The sequence below is a fragment of the Octopus bimaculoides genome, chromosome 5 (genome assembly GCF_046866305.1).
Source record: "Octopus bimaculoides isolate indiv1 chromosome 5, ASM4686630v1, whole genome shotgun sequence".
Taxonomy (NCBI): domain Eukaryota; kingdom Metazoa; phylum Mollusca; class Cephalopoda; order Octopoda; family Octopodidae; genus Octopus; species Octopus bimaculoides.
In genome coordinates, this window is record NC_142932.1 from 62,616,048 (window position 1) to 62,631,741 (window position 15,694).

The 15,694-nt window shown below is 37.0% G+C and overlaps 1 protein-coding gene across 2 annotated transcripts in view; it reads right to left on the reverse strand.

The window, feature by feature from the left end:
* LOC106872164 (ruvB-like 2) overlaps positions 1-15,694 on the reverse strand; it is a 96,704-nt gene that overhangs the window by 39,401 nt on the left and 41,609 nt on the right. For both annotated transcript variants that reach the window (XM_089352338.1, XM_089352339.1), the window contains 3 exons: positions 5,966-6,032; positions 4,151-4,257; positions 3,906-3,999 (listed from right to left, as the gene is read on the reverse strand). In XM_089352338.1, the coding sequence (XP_089208464.1) occupies positions 3,906-3,999; positions 4,151-4,257; positions 5,966-6,032 (268 nt within the window). The remainder of the gene's footprint in view (positions 1-3,905; positions 4,000-4,150; positions 4,258-5,965; positions 6,033-15,694) is intronic.

Sequence of the window (15,694 nt, forward strand, 5' to 3'; positions counted from 1 at the left end):
ACATACATACATACATACATATACATAAGACTTATTGGAGTAAGCGAAATCGAAACCGTGATGGTACCTGTGCCCAGCGTCGCCTTTCTGGCACGTTGCCAGTGCTCCTAGACTGGCTCTTGTGTGGGTGGCACATAGAATACACCATTCTGAGTGTGGCCGTTGCCAGTACCGCCTGACTGGCCTTCGTGCTGATGGCACGTAAAAGCATCCACTGCACTCTTTGAGTGGTTGGCGTTTAGGAAGTGTATCCATCTGTAGAAACTCTGCCAAATGCTGTGCGTGAGAAAACCCAGCAAGCCAAGTGAGACCTAAATCTAAGGCCTCAGCCAGTCCACTTAGGCATACCTTCCTTCATTGGAAACTAAACTCCACTTGCGAAGACCTGTTGAGGCAAGTGAAATCGAAATCGAGTTAAATTCGACGACTGGCACCCATGCCAACATAGAGAACATTTTCCTTCATCCGGGAGTAGCTGATGAAGGAAACTGTTCTCTATGTGGCCTGTGTTTTCTGTACTCTGGTTATTATTATTTTTTTGTCTACATTTTGTTTGCTATGTCCTGTACCCAGATATGCACCTATATATACAGGTAGACGTAGGCATGCACATACCTGTATGTATCATCATCATCATCATCGTCGTTTAACGTCCGCTTTCCATGCTAGCATGAGTTGGACGATTTGACTGAGGACTGGTGAAACCGGATGGCAACACCAGGCTCCAATCTAATTTGGCAGAGTTTCTACAGCTGGATGCCCTTCCTAACGCATCTCATGTGCCACCCGCACAAGAGCCAGTCCGGGGGCACTGGCAACGATCTTACTTGGCTTGCCGGGTCTTCTCACGCACAGCACATTTCCAAAGGTCTCGGTCAGTAGTCATCGCCTCGGTGAGGCCCAATGTACGAATGTCTTGCCTCACCACCTCAGCGCAGGTCTTCCTGGGCCTACCTCTTCCATGGGTTCCCTCAACTGTTAGGGTGTGGCACTTTTTCGCGCAGCTATCCTCATCCATTCTCACCACATGTCCATACCAGCGCAATCGTCTCTCTTGCACACCACAACTGATGCTTCTAATGTTCAGCTTTTCTCTCAAGATACTTACACTCTGACGGGTATTCACATTGACATTACACATCCAACGGAGCATACTGGCTTCATTCCTTGCGAGCTTACGTATGTCCTCAGCAGTTACAGCCCATGTTTCACTGCCATGTAGCATGGCTGTTCGTACGCATGCGTCATACAGTCTGCCTTTTACTCTGAGTGAGAGTCCCTTTGTCGCCAGCAGGGGTAAGAGCTCTCTAAACTTTGCCCAGGCTATTCTTATTCTAGCAGCTACACTTTCAGCGCACCCACCCCCACTACTAACTTGGTCGCCCAGATAGCGGAAGCTATCGACTACCTCTAGTTTTTCACCCTGGAATGAGATAGAAGTTGTTTCCTGTTTGTTTACAGTCTTTATTGCACCTGAACATCTGCCACAAACAAATACTAACTTGCTAGTTAACCTGCCTTTGATGTTGCTGCACCTCTTATGTGTCCATAGCTTGCACCGGGTACATCTTATAGAGTTACTACCTACTCCTTTTCTACATACTGAGCAGGGCCATCTACCTGAAGGGGTAGTATATATGCACATACTCATTTATTATTTGTTTTACATGATCGAACACCTGCGTCATCCCTGCCAACATCGTCTCCTTCATTGGACACGAAACTCAGCATGCGAAGACTTATTGGGGCAAGCGAAAGCGAAATTGTGATGGCACCTGTGCCCAGGATCGCCTTTCTGGCACTTGTGCCCGCGGCATGTGTAAGGACTTTCAAGCGAGGTCGTTGCAAGTGCCCCTGGACTGGCTCTTGTGCGGGTGGCACACAAAATACACCATTTTGAGCATGGCCGTTGCTAGTACCACCTGACTGGCCTTCATGCCGGTGGCACATAAAAGCACCCTCTACACTCTCTGAGTGGTTGGCGTTAGGAAGGGCATCCAGCTGTAGAAACTCTGCCAAATCAGAATGGAGCCTGGTGTAGCCATCTGGTTTCACCAGTCCTCAGTCAAATCGTCCAACCCATGATCGCATAGAAAGTGGACGTTAAACGACGATGATGATGATGATGATATATATATATATATCGCCTGTGTTAGAATGGGGGCAGCTGATGAAGGAAAATGTTCTCTATGTGGCTTGTGTATTTACTGTACTCTGGTTATTATTATTATTTTTTTGCCTACGTATTGTTTGCAATGTCCTGTACCCAGATATGCACCTATATATACATGTAGATGTAGGTATGCACATACTTGTCCGTATATATGCATATACTCATTTATTATCTGTTTTATATATATATATATATATATATATATACACATATATATATATAGTTTTAGGGAAAAGAACCAAGGTTCATGAACTCATCGAAGAAAATCCACTGTCACATATAGAAAAATTAATAAGTAAAAGCACAATAAATAAGTATAATATAATACAAAGTAAATATCATAAGATAATAATAAAACGACTACATGTGTTTCATAACCAATTTTCAAATAGAAAGAATATTTAAATCGATTAAAACTATCGAAAATCAATACTATTCAAAAATATAGCTAATCTTCAGGTCAAAATACAACAATAATAATAATAAAAAAATGTATATATCAACCAACAATAAATAACAAATGAATGTATATAAAATACTTATTATATTAAGATAGAAAAATATTATTAAAAATATCAAAATTATAAACGTTCCAAATTAACTTTACGTTTACTATAATATAAGCTAACAGAAATATTATATGTAAAAACTAATTTTAATGAATCTTTTGTTTAAAATACAATTTGAACGAAGTTTTAGGTTAAAATAATAAAGATAGAAGTAGCACATATCTAAACGATGCTATAGTTGAAACTAAAAGATTTTAGACTAAAACATTTATTTGAAAGAAGTCTCGTGAAAATATTGCATAAAGAAAAAGAATAGAATAAATAGATATAAAAACATGAATGAAAATTTTATTATGAATGAAAGTTTAAACTTTATATAACTTAAATCATAATAAAACAATTAACTATATTGTATAATCAAAGAAATTAAATAAAAAGACTAGTTATTTATCGCATAAAATAGAAAGAAATATTAAACAGTATTAATGGAAAAAATTCAACCCTAATCTAATCGAAGTCTTGGTTTAGGCTAAGATGATAAATTTACTACTAATTAATTTAGTGTTAAAAAAGGTATCATTAAAAGTTGATTAATTCAATCAATTGAATTAATATAAAAATACATATTTTTTTCAAACAATGATATAAAGTCATTTAAGAAAGGTAAAAACGATATTTATCGCTACGCTGCTGCAGTTTAAACTAAAATTTAGACGTTAAACTCAGAACTAAACAGTTATTAGAAAGAGGTCGCGTGAAGATATTACGTTAAGAAAAAGAATAGAATTAAGAGATATAAAAACATGAATGAAAGTATTATTTATAAAATCATGAATGAAAGATTTAAACTTTATATAACGTACATCGTAATAAAACAATTAGCTATACTGTAAAACATTTTGTTTTTATATCTCTTTATTCTATTCTTTTTCTTAACATAATAGGCTTTTACAACTACAAGAGATTCTCTATCAAAGTTGACCAAGATTTGTATTTACTTCATAATTATAGTAGTGAAAATTTTGTAAAGGTGGAATAAAATCTACAAGTATGAAATACATTTTGCATTAGTCTCTTTCAATGCATCTAGAAATGATTAACAAGCCCTCTTAAGTTGCTACATACAGCCTTGAACTTTTTACCAATTACAATTACACTGCTACAAAAGTATAAATGAAGATATTCATATACACAAAATTATAATTAAAAACTGGCTTGCTTACCTGAGCCCCCATAGCATCATAATCTCTGGCTCTAGTGAAAGATCTTCCAAGTTTAGATATTTTGCCTGTAGCTTTATCAACTGTAATGATATCTCTGAAATTTATGTGAAGAAAAATATTTTAAATTGATTGATTCATTAAATCATTGATTGAGTGTTAGAGAAAGGGAGAGGGGGAAGGGACAGGTGGATAAATAGATAGATATTTGTATGGAAAGAAATTTGAAAATATTGATCACTACCTACCCAGCTTGCACTTTCTCTTTTGTTAAAGATTCAATCATTTTCTGTCCTAAGTCATAGATTGTTTCCATATCTGTGGTCTTCAGAGTCAATTTTCCAACTTTAGCTCCCTATTCACAAGAAGAAAAAATAAAATATAAAGTTTTAGTTTCCACATAGCCATTTAACTTAAAATTTATTCTATGTAGTTATATAAACTAGAAGGGTACCCAGCATTAAATGGGAAATAAAATATTCAGCTGCCATCTAAACAGTTGAATTGCCCCAGAACATCTGCCACACACACACACACACACACATATATATATATACACACACACATGCATATACTTATATATACTCATGCATATACATAAATATATACATGCATATATATATATATATATATATATATAATAATACAAAGAATATATATACATGTATACACACATATATGTACATACTTACATCTACATGTGTATATATATATGCATATCAGGGTACAGGACGTTAGAACAATAAACTACAGACAACGGAACGAACACATAGGAAAACGGAAAGCCACTTGGAATATTCCTTCATCAGCTGTCTCTATTCTATCTAGACGTTTCGAAGATAAGACAGAACGTACTCTAGAATAGTCTCTTCCTGAGTAGTGGATCAACAAACACAGAGGATTCGAAGGTGGCAAACACAAACCAAGACAGGAAAAAATGGACAGTGAAAACAACATTCAAAAGCCGTACGGCCAAACGCAAATCTGAGGTAGAACGCTAGTAGTTCGTCTCCTCTCTTCCTCTCCCCTCCCATACCCATCTTCCCCCTCTCTTACATCCACCTTCCCCTTCTCCCTCCTCGTCAACACCCTCTCATAAGCTCATCCCACCACACCCCAACACACTCCTACTCTACCTTCCCACTCCACCCCATCCAATTCCTTACACCCACCACCCACCCCTACCCACAGACCCCTACCTCTACCCCACCCTAAGCCTAACCCACACTCCACCCATGCCTTCCCCACCTCCCAACACCCTCACATCACACCACACCAATACCCTCGCATCACACCACGCACACCACACCAATACCCTCGCATCACACCACGCACACACTACAACTGACGAACTACTAACTCCCTTTCTCCCTTTCTCCCTTCCCCATTTTCACACTACATACGTCAAGATCACCAGCATTCTACCTCCCACACACAGCCCCTCGTTCCCGATCACCGTTTGTTATCTCCCCCTTTCTTAGCTCTCCTGAAATAAGAATTTCTAACTTCCGGTCAGTCATTGTTATGATTGGCCATTATTATGATTGACCGTTGACTGAACACTATTCAATTTTTTTTCTCCGTGTTTTTCTCCTTGTCTCCGTATTCTTTCTGTTGAAGAGCGTAGCTCGAAACGTCAAAGACTTTCCGTATTCCCGAGCGTCATACTAATATATACTTTTGTTATTTACACCACCTGTCCTCGTCTGTTGTTATTATTTGTATATTCTCCCATATATATATACATATATATATATGTGTATGTGTATATATATATATATATATATATATATATATATATATATATAGATAGATAGATAGATAGATAGATAGATAGATAGATAGATAGATAGATAGATAGATACATAAACATATACACATACACACATATATATATATATATATATATATATATATATTAGCAGTTAAGCCTAGTTTCACCTGGTCGGTTTGGATGATGTGGCTGTAAAACCTGCTCTGTGTAAGCTTATGTTAAAAAACAACTTTACAATGACATTCACATATCCCCCATTTTTTGAACTGGCATTACATCAAATACTTACGGTACCAGTGGCTGGTCGATCTATTTGAATTTCAACAACTTCACCTTCAATGATTTCTGTTTCTTCTCTGAAAAGAAGACAGCAATATAGTAAAATAAATTTCTCTAAATACATTCAGAAGATAAATAAGTGTTCATATATTTTTATCAGATGACTTGGCTATCAGATCATGTCTGTGCTAAAAAGAACAGAACCGTTATAAATAATCTTATTTTCTTTTACTGGTTTCAGTAAATATAAACAGTAGAGTTTTTTTTTTTTCATTGGTATAAACAAAAACAGACTCAAAAAACATACATCATCATTTTCATAATCTTTTAACATTCATCCTCCATGCAGGCATGGATTGACCAGTTTGAAAGGATCTGACATGTCTAAGTACCATATCAGCTGCTTTGGCATGGTTTCTATGGCTGAATGTCCTTCCAAACACCAACGACTTTATAGTGGTATTAGGTGCTTTTTTTCATGAAGCTGCCATATAGCTTGCAAAAAAATCCTTTGACTGAGTAGAAGTAAAGTAGAGAGGGAAGTGGCTGTATGCAAGGAGATAAGCAGTTAAAGTATAAGAGGAGCCAGAATAAGTTTTTTGCTTCATAGGGACTACATGGGTATTTAAAGTTATAGAAGAATAGGTGAGAGCAATCAGAGTGGAGCTGGAAAAAAAAAAAGAGATAAAATAGTAGTGTTGAGGATATGAAGTTAAGAAAACACCCAGGTCCATCAGAACTTGCCACTGAGATGTTTAAAATGCTTGGTGGAGTAGGATACAGCCAAGTCACTCATATCATTTATCTTGTTGTACAGGGTGTCATACCCAATGACAGTCATAGCAGCATTATAGTTAACTGCTGCAAAGGTAAAAGGAAATAGAATTACAGAGGTTCACAGAGAAATTGAGGCAAACATAAAAATGGTTGCTCTAGCCTAATTTTGGAATGCTGATTTCAGATACAAAACCAGTTTCCACTCATCACCTCTAGTTTTTGAGATATATATTGTTATGATTTTGTCACAATTTACATAACCATATATACGATCAATCTTTATTTTGTTTACTAGATTTTTGTGACACATGTGACACATATCTCTACAATGGCTTCAGGTACTTCAAAACACTGAGGATGCATCAACAAGGCAAATTCATTCTGCTACATGTTGGGGGATTTCACAACAGATGCACAGCACCAAACAATTACTTCCCTCCTGAAAACTGCTATAAAATTGGAGATCAGGACAAATCCTGGACCTCACATATCTGTTGTAAACCCTGCTACAATGGACTAACTGCAAGAAAGAAGACTTTATTGTAGAAGCACAAGAATAATATATACAAAGAACACACAGAAAATAGATTTTCTTGTGTCCAGGAGGATGTTTAGACGCTCTAGATAGTTTGTTACCTAGATGACCTAATTAGCAGTATAGTTGTTAGAATATGAAATGGCTAGAGAAAGTTCACAGAGCTATTACCCCTCTTGATAACAAAAGGACTCTCTCTCTCAGAATGAGAAGTAGATTTTAGGACATTTGTGTATGAACAGCAATACTACATGATAGTGATGTGCCATGACCAAAGAAGGAATGCAAAAGGTTTGAAAGAAACAAAACTAGCATGTTTCACAGGAAGTGGCAATGTCAGTGTGATGGGCAAATGTGCTGAGAAAAAAACTGGGCGTAAGAGTAGGTCCCACTATGAAATTTTCAAAATATTTAAATGTCATTTCTACTGTAATTTCTTTGTTGGAAGCATCCAAACAGAAACATTTTGATACTTCATTTGTGAAATTTGGATGAATATTTTAGGAAATATGACAATTTGAATGGTCAACGAATTGGTCGAAATTTTGCTTTAATTTGCCTAAATGAATAAGTAGCTATATTTGTGACATCATATCTTTGAACTGAAGTGATAATCATCTTCAAATTACACAACTTAATAGTGACCATGGTATAGTAGTTGCCTCATTTTTTTGCAGTTCTTGGAAAGAAAATTTTTTGACAATATTTTAAATATTTACATAAAGCTTATTTTGTTGTGTAACAAATGGTTGATTTTTGCAGCATTTTCAGAGCTAGCTAAATCCAAAACTACAAGTCAGAGGAACTTGCATTTTGGCACATATGAAGTAGGTATGGAGGTAAATAAATCAGGAGATTTTTGGGTATGACAGCATTTGCATAAAATTTTAATTAGACTATTAAAAATGGCTGTAAATGGCAGAATTTCAGATCAGGATGCCAACATAAGTTGGATTTTCTCTGTTTTGACAATGATTTTTTCCCCATTTTTTTCTCACCACAGCCTTGGAAATAATGGTGGTAAGCTTTTTATGTAAAAAAAGTTTGGAAAACTAGTGATTTTTTTCAGGCCTACAAATAATTAAATGAAATTCAAGCATTTCATATTGCAATCCATTATCTGTAGGGGGCTCAGTTTTGATACCCTGGTATGGGATATAAAACTGAATATTCTCTATGTTTGGAGCTTACGTATTACTGCTATACCTCATCCTTAGCACCTGCTCATTTCAATCACTTACAGCCCACCTCACCTTTACTTGTCACTCATATCCACCCTTGCATATTTCTGACTTCCATCTGACACTATGCATCTAGCACTATCTCTCTCTCTCTCACACACACATACTCCACATCATCTCCTTATTTCCTAAATTTCTACAATTATATTACACAGCTGCTCTCCACTCTTTCTCTACTGCTACTTATCACTTCCTCCTTGGATCAACTGTATCCACATTTCTAACCATCTATCACTCTCCATTCACATTCTTGTGAATTTACCCACCCACTATACTTGATCTTTTGTCCCCATTTTCACATATTTACCTAATTATACCTTGGGAGTATGCCCTGACACCTTGTCACAACTATCTTTCTCTCCTTTTCCAACTACACCCACCCACACTTATCTAATGTGAAGTAGCCATGTATCTCCTGTATGACAAGACTGTTTCTTGACCTATCATACTTTAGCTTCTCAACACCTAATATGAAGCTACCTCTCTCTATCTATCTATCTATCTATCAAACCCTAACAATATGGCTTCTTTTTTCTTTTTGCCTTACAAGTTATTTGACAAACTCACTAGTGCTGGTGCTATGAGAAAAGCACCCAGAACATGCTTGTAAAGTGGTCAGTTTAAGGAAGGGCATCCATCTATGCCAGAGCAGACATAAGAGCTCAACGGTCCTCTCACTCATCAAATTCTGTCAAACCATCCAACTAATACCACTCTGGAAGAGAGACGCTGGACTACATACTTCACCAGCTTTTCCTTGGTTCCACTTATCCTGGCCTCCCAAAGCATGTTCAGTGTTGATGAGACCCCCTTCGGTCATGACTGACCATGGGATTGCACCTAGAAAATTACCCTCCAAGGCACAAGTCTGGGCAAGGTTGTTTATGGAAAACCAGCAGTCGCCCATGCATACTAGCCTCCCCTCTCCATGCCACCAATGTAATCCAAGGGAAAGGCAAAGGCCGATACAGTTTGGCACCTGTGACATCGCGACTCATTTCTACAGCTGAGTGATATAAGTGGAGCAGCGTGAAATAAAGTGTCTTGTTCAAGAACACAATACGCAGCACGGTCCGGGATTCAAACTCACAACCTCACAATTGTAAGCTCGACGCTCTAACCACTGAGCCATGCACTTTCACTATGTTCACTGTATTAACAATACAAATCTATTAAACTAGCATAGATAGGAACTAAGCAAGAAGATTAGCTAATCAACTAGATAGACAACAAGATAGATAACAGATAAGTTATCTCTAAGAGAAGTTTCACAAAGTGGAGCATAACTAGCCTTTTGTAGATTCTGGATATCCAAGTTAATATCTCTAGCCCAAGACTAGACTGCAAATATCTCATTAAGTCTCTCTTCATGTACTCCAAGTTAGATAAGACATTCACTACCACTGGGTAGGTGACTCTACAACAGTGCATAAATTTTTCGTCTAACAGAAGCCTTTGTGTTTACACAAGACAGCAGTTTTTATCAGAATGTTTAACCAGCATTTCTTATTTTTAAATGAGCGTGTATATTTTGTAAATGGTTTTAACAACAACGTTACATGTCCCACAAGAATGTGTACCTTACAGGCAATTTTTGAGGGCTGCTGAAAATGTCATTGATATCTACTACACTGGCACAATTAATGTTCATTTTGTATCATAAAGTGGATGCATAGAGGCATCCTTATCTCTCTTATATTTAGTAACTATTTTTTGTTACAGAACAACAAAAGCACAGCCTTACCACAGATCAAGGAGCAATGTTTTTTGGTACGTATGCTCGCATGTTAATACTTAGAAAACTGAACTAGACCTAGGTATCACAAATGTCATAGACAGGCTGCAAGTGTGAAGTAGATAAAGCTTTGAAGTGAGAGTGGAGAAGGATATTGCAGTAGAAAAATGCTACTACACACTACACGTGCTATTACACACAGGACACTCACATATACTGACATGCAAATAAACAGATATTCAAACACATATACCAATATACATGCATACACATTCATACAAGTTCACACAGATGCACTCCTCTCTCCCTTGCACATGTGCATGTGCACATAGAGTAAATAGAGTACAGTTCTGGCTCTTCATGTTCTGAGTTCTTGGGCACTAGTAGCAGCTCTGGCCCAATCATAGGTCACATAACTACATTTAATCCACAGCTAGTTCAACTCCTCTGTTTCACACAAACACACATATACACTAAGCCAACATAGGCTGGAATAAAAAAACTCAGGATATTAACACTGTAGTGAATTGACTGTTGCATAGTAATAAAATTATGTCTGCAGGAACTATTTTCAATCTCAAAGGAACTTTAAGCAATGGTAACTTTTATACACACACATACAATTTTAAAAAATTTCTTTGGATTTCTAGATTTTAAGTACAAGAAATAACTATATTCTACAAATGAAAACATTTTTTCAAAACTGCAATATTTGTTTTCATTCTCCCTCCTTTCTGCCAGGGAAGATCAACTGGTCAAAAAAAATTTTTGATTTTTGAATTGTTTTCTTAGAAATTTATTTCAGAATTTTGTTTTAGATATAGATTCAGATCTCAAAGAAAAAGAAATGTTAATCTTTATAGTCCAGGATTATTAATTAATATTTTGGGACAAAGTTAAGTTTTAAAGTTTAGGATTTAGGGTTAGAGTTTAGAGTTAAGATTCCGGTTTAGGAATAAAAAGGGAAGAAATGGGATTCAAAGTATTCAACTGGCAAATTTTTTTCCTTTTAGTTTTTTGCAGATGGGAACCTCTGGTTTGTCCAGAAGATTTGCAATAAAAAACATTATGTTGCTTCATGTACAACAATTCCGTGTTTTCAGTCTAGATATTTCAGCTAGCATGTATGTATGTACATATGCACATGCATGCATACATACGTACATATATATATGCTACTTACATACATAGATGTTACTTACGTACATGCATGCATACATACATACATATTCAGTTCGTACCATAAAGGTCCACTCTAAAATCTTATCTCATCACTATTTTCTCTCTTTCCAGTTGTAACCTGGTTACTCCAACCTACTCTTCTATACTTTAAGTAGCCGTAGAGCTCCTATACAGCATGAAACCTGTTCTATTCTAGCCCTGCCTTTCATATTTTAACCTTTCACCTCCAAGCATAAAGCCGTCTCCTTCTCTACTGTAGCATAGATGATAAATGGTTAGAGTAAGAAGGAAGTGTCAGAATAAGTGTCTTACTGTCAGAGAAAAACATGGCTACACATGTTATAGAAGGATGAGTGGGAGTAACCAGTGTGGTGCTGGAAAGAAAAATAAAAACAGTGGTGATAACAAGTCAGAGTGAGTCCAGGGCATAGCAGAATGGAAATATAAGAAAGCAGGCAGGATATAGAGTGCGTGGAGAAAGTGAGGAATTATAAGAAATGCAGTGGAGGTGCAATTCTAGTGAATGAACAAGGGTCATTTTAGGATCAATTATAAATATGTTTATAAATGTTATATAAATATATATTTACTAGTTGGTACTATAAATTCACTATTAGTCACCATAAATTAACTTTTTTGATACCAAACTGCCTGAATCTATCTGAGAATTTTGAAGGCAAAAGACAACATGACCAAAAACAGCTGAAATAACCTAGTCATATTGAAATGAGAATTTCAGTACAAATCTCATTAGCAGCGCGGGGTAAGTATACTTGTGGCAGAGAAGGTGATTGAGGCAGTCAGTATATGAGACAGGATCATTAAGTTAAGAAGAGTTTTGTATAATGTAACAGTGACACATCTCTGCACATGCTGGTCTAACAAATGAACTGAAGGATTGTTTCAATGAGTCCCTTCAGCAGACTGCATCATCAACAAAGGACAATGACATTACAACTGTAGCTGGTGATTTCAATGGTCATGTTGGACAACATGCCAATGGATTTTATGGTGTGTATGGAGGTTTTGGCTATGGTACTAGAAATGAGGAAGGAACAAGGCAAATGACTTGTTGGTCTGCAGGAAACCAGTCAGACATCTAATCACGTATCAGTCTGGTGGGTACACAAGCCAGACTGACTACATCTTCACCAGAGATTGGGATAGACAGATGCTTATAAATGCAAATCCCTTCCCAGTGAGGAATGTACAACATTAGTGGTTAGTGACTTCAGACCTAGGGTTAGATTGACACAGATATACAAAGTGGCCCGAAAAAGGAAGTGATGGAACAATGAGGTAGATAGGACCATAAAACCGAAGAGACAGGCTTGGAAAGACTGGAGAAATGGAGGCAGCAAAGAGCTATTTCAGGTAGCCAAGAGGGAACTTAGGTGACAAGTTTATCGAAACAGGGCAGAAGCAGAAAAGAAGATTTTAGCCAGTGTCTTACAGTGTAAAGATCAAAGACCTGAGGAGGTGTCTAGATTAGTGTCTTGGAGAGAATCGAGATGTTGTGGGAGAGAAGTGTGTTGAATGAATAACAGTATGCATGCACTCAGTGATTCCGAAAAGAACAAGGCATGGAAGTGCTGCTATGAAAGGCTATTAAATATGGAGAATGAATGGGAGAAAAGAAATCTCCCCTGAGTGAACCCAACAGAGGGACCAACTATTCATGTTCACAGTAGTATGATAGACAAGGCAAATTAAAGAAGGATATGAAGTCAGGGAAAGCCCCTGGCCCAGGAGTCACTGCTGAGATACTTTAAATATCCAGCAGAGTAGGATATGGTCTGGTCACCCATATAGTTAATCAGGTTATTCAGGAAGGTGTCATCCCCAATGACTGGTCTAGGAGGATTATAGTCAGCTGCTGCAAGGATAAGGGAGACATCTTAGACAGAAGTAATTACAAAGGCATCAAGTTGCTGGACTAGGTCATGCAAGTTACAGAAAAAGTTACAGCCCAGTTAATTAGAAGTAGAATTAGATTAGATGAAGTGCAGGTTGGCTTTGTGCCAGGGAGAAGTATTACTGATGCCATCTTTATAGTCAGACACCTGCAGAAAAAGTATTTGGCCAAGAGTAAACCATTGTACTTGGCATTTGTTGATTTAGTGAATGCTTTTGACAGAGTACCCCGCTGTGATATGGTGGGCTCTGAGGAAGCCAGGTATGGACAAGTGACTTGTTAAAGCCATAAAAGCAATGTACAGAGATTCTGTCAGTAAGATGAGAGTTAACCATGAGTATAATGATAAATTTAGACCATAGCTTCCCAAAGTAGGCAATATCACCCACTAGTGGGCGAATTCAACTTACAGGTGGGTGATGGGCGAATTTCTAGAAAATGGTAGGCAATTTGAGATTTTGGTAAGCGATGTGAACATTGTGTGGGTGACAAAGAATTTTTAGAAACTAAGTCTGCATTTACTTATAGTTATGCATTCTAGAATAAGGATGCATTTTTATCGATTTGACTACTTGTATGAGATGTCCCTTTGTATTAAAAAAGGGGACTTGTTTATCAGTTGAATATTTTTGTCGCACAGTCATTGAGATGGTTGTCGTGTGTGCTAAAAATAGCAGCCAAATAAGCCTAGGCTTTAAATCACACTCCACCACAATTTTTTTTTGGTGGAGGGTATAATTGTATGAAGTCCCATGTGTAGAATACAAATTCACAAAAATTTTCTGAAAACTCCAAAAAATAGAAAAGTTATGAGGGGTTATAAGTCGTGTGTAATTCTACAGTTTCATATCAAAACACAAGTGCTATTTTCAGGATGTTGACAAAATGTGCAGTCACATACAAAATGACAGCTTTGAAATTATGTTTCTTGATTGGGTGAAAATGATCAAACTTTAAACCTTTAAAACTTTTTAAAAACAGTTTTCTGGAAAAAGTTGAATAACTCCAGCAAAAGCTATATTCATGTGCCAAATTTTAAAATTTTCGATTAACTTTAATTTTTGAAATGCTGGCAGCCAAACAAACTAGATCCATATTGACTCCAGTAAAGAAATATCATCTGACTCTGCACTATCAGCTTCTTCTCTTTGGGAATACCATACTGCCTTTCTGACGCCATCTGTAGAAATTCCTTTTGAAATTTTCACTTTACTGATGCCTCCAGTCAAGAAAATTGGTCAACAGTGCAGTAGTGATTATTTATTGTTTGGATTTATTCCCTCCCCTCAGAACTGTCAATTACCAATGTGCCTTCCTTGCCATCGAACAATGACCAACGAAGCAATGAAACCTTCACGCTTGAAGTATCACTTTGATGCAAAGCATTCTGACAAGGACAAGCCGTTATCATACATTTTGCAACTGAGTGCCTTTTTTAAAAAGCAAACACAAACATTCAATACACTACTCTAGGAAACTAGTAAACAGGAGAATGACAGGTTGACTGCATCATACAACATTGCATTGCTTGTTGCTAAGTCTAGGAGGTTTCACACAATTGGAGAAACATTACTTCACCCGGTTATCGAAGAGATTTTATCAACCATTATGCACAAAAAACCCGATGACATTATGAAGACGATCCCACTTGGTAACAACACAATTTCTTGAAGGATTGATTAAATGGCCAACAATGTCAAACATCAGCTCATTAATATCCTCCAGCATTCTGAATTTTCTATACAAGTGATGAGTCAACTGTTGTGGATAATCAATGTTTGATGATGGTATATGTTCAGTATTTCAGTATTGGAGCAATCATATATATTCGATCATGCTCGAATGCTGTCCGGGCAACGATCACGCTCGGATGGTGCTCTTAGCGTTCCACTAGCACAGATGCCAGTCATGCGGTGCTGTCATCATTTCAAGCAATTCCATTTAATTGAACGATGCAATCATTACATCAATTTAAATGCAGAGCAATCCTCAGCTGCATAAAGACATAGAATGTTTTGTGTTCTTGTCCCATTTTTGTATTTTTTATATATAGAAATCATTTGACCTAATTAGCTTTCACACCTGGAATTTCTTTTCTAGTTCCATTAGAGAATCTGCTGTAAGATCATTGGCATATAACAATTCCCAGAGGCATCTGGTCTTCAATTCCTCTGGTTTGGACTGGAAGACGATCATGAATAGGAGGGGACTGAAAACCGAATACCTTAGTGTTTCCCAAACTTTTCATACTAAATTGCAATATTGCCCACCTATTGGCCAAAAAATACTCCATCGCCCACCTGTGTAAAAAACGCTGATACCCCTCTAACACTAAATCCCATAGAACTCCTGTA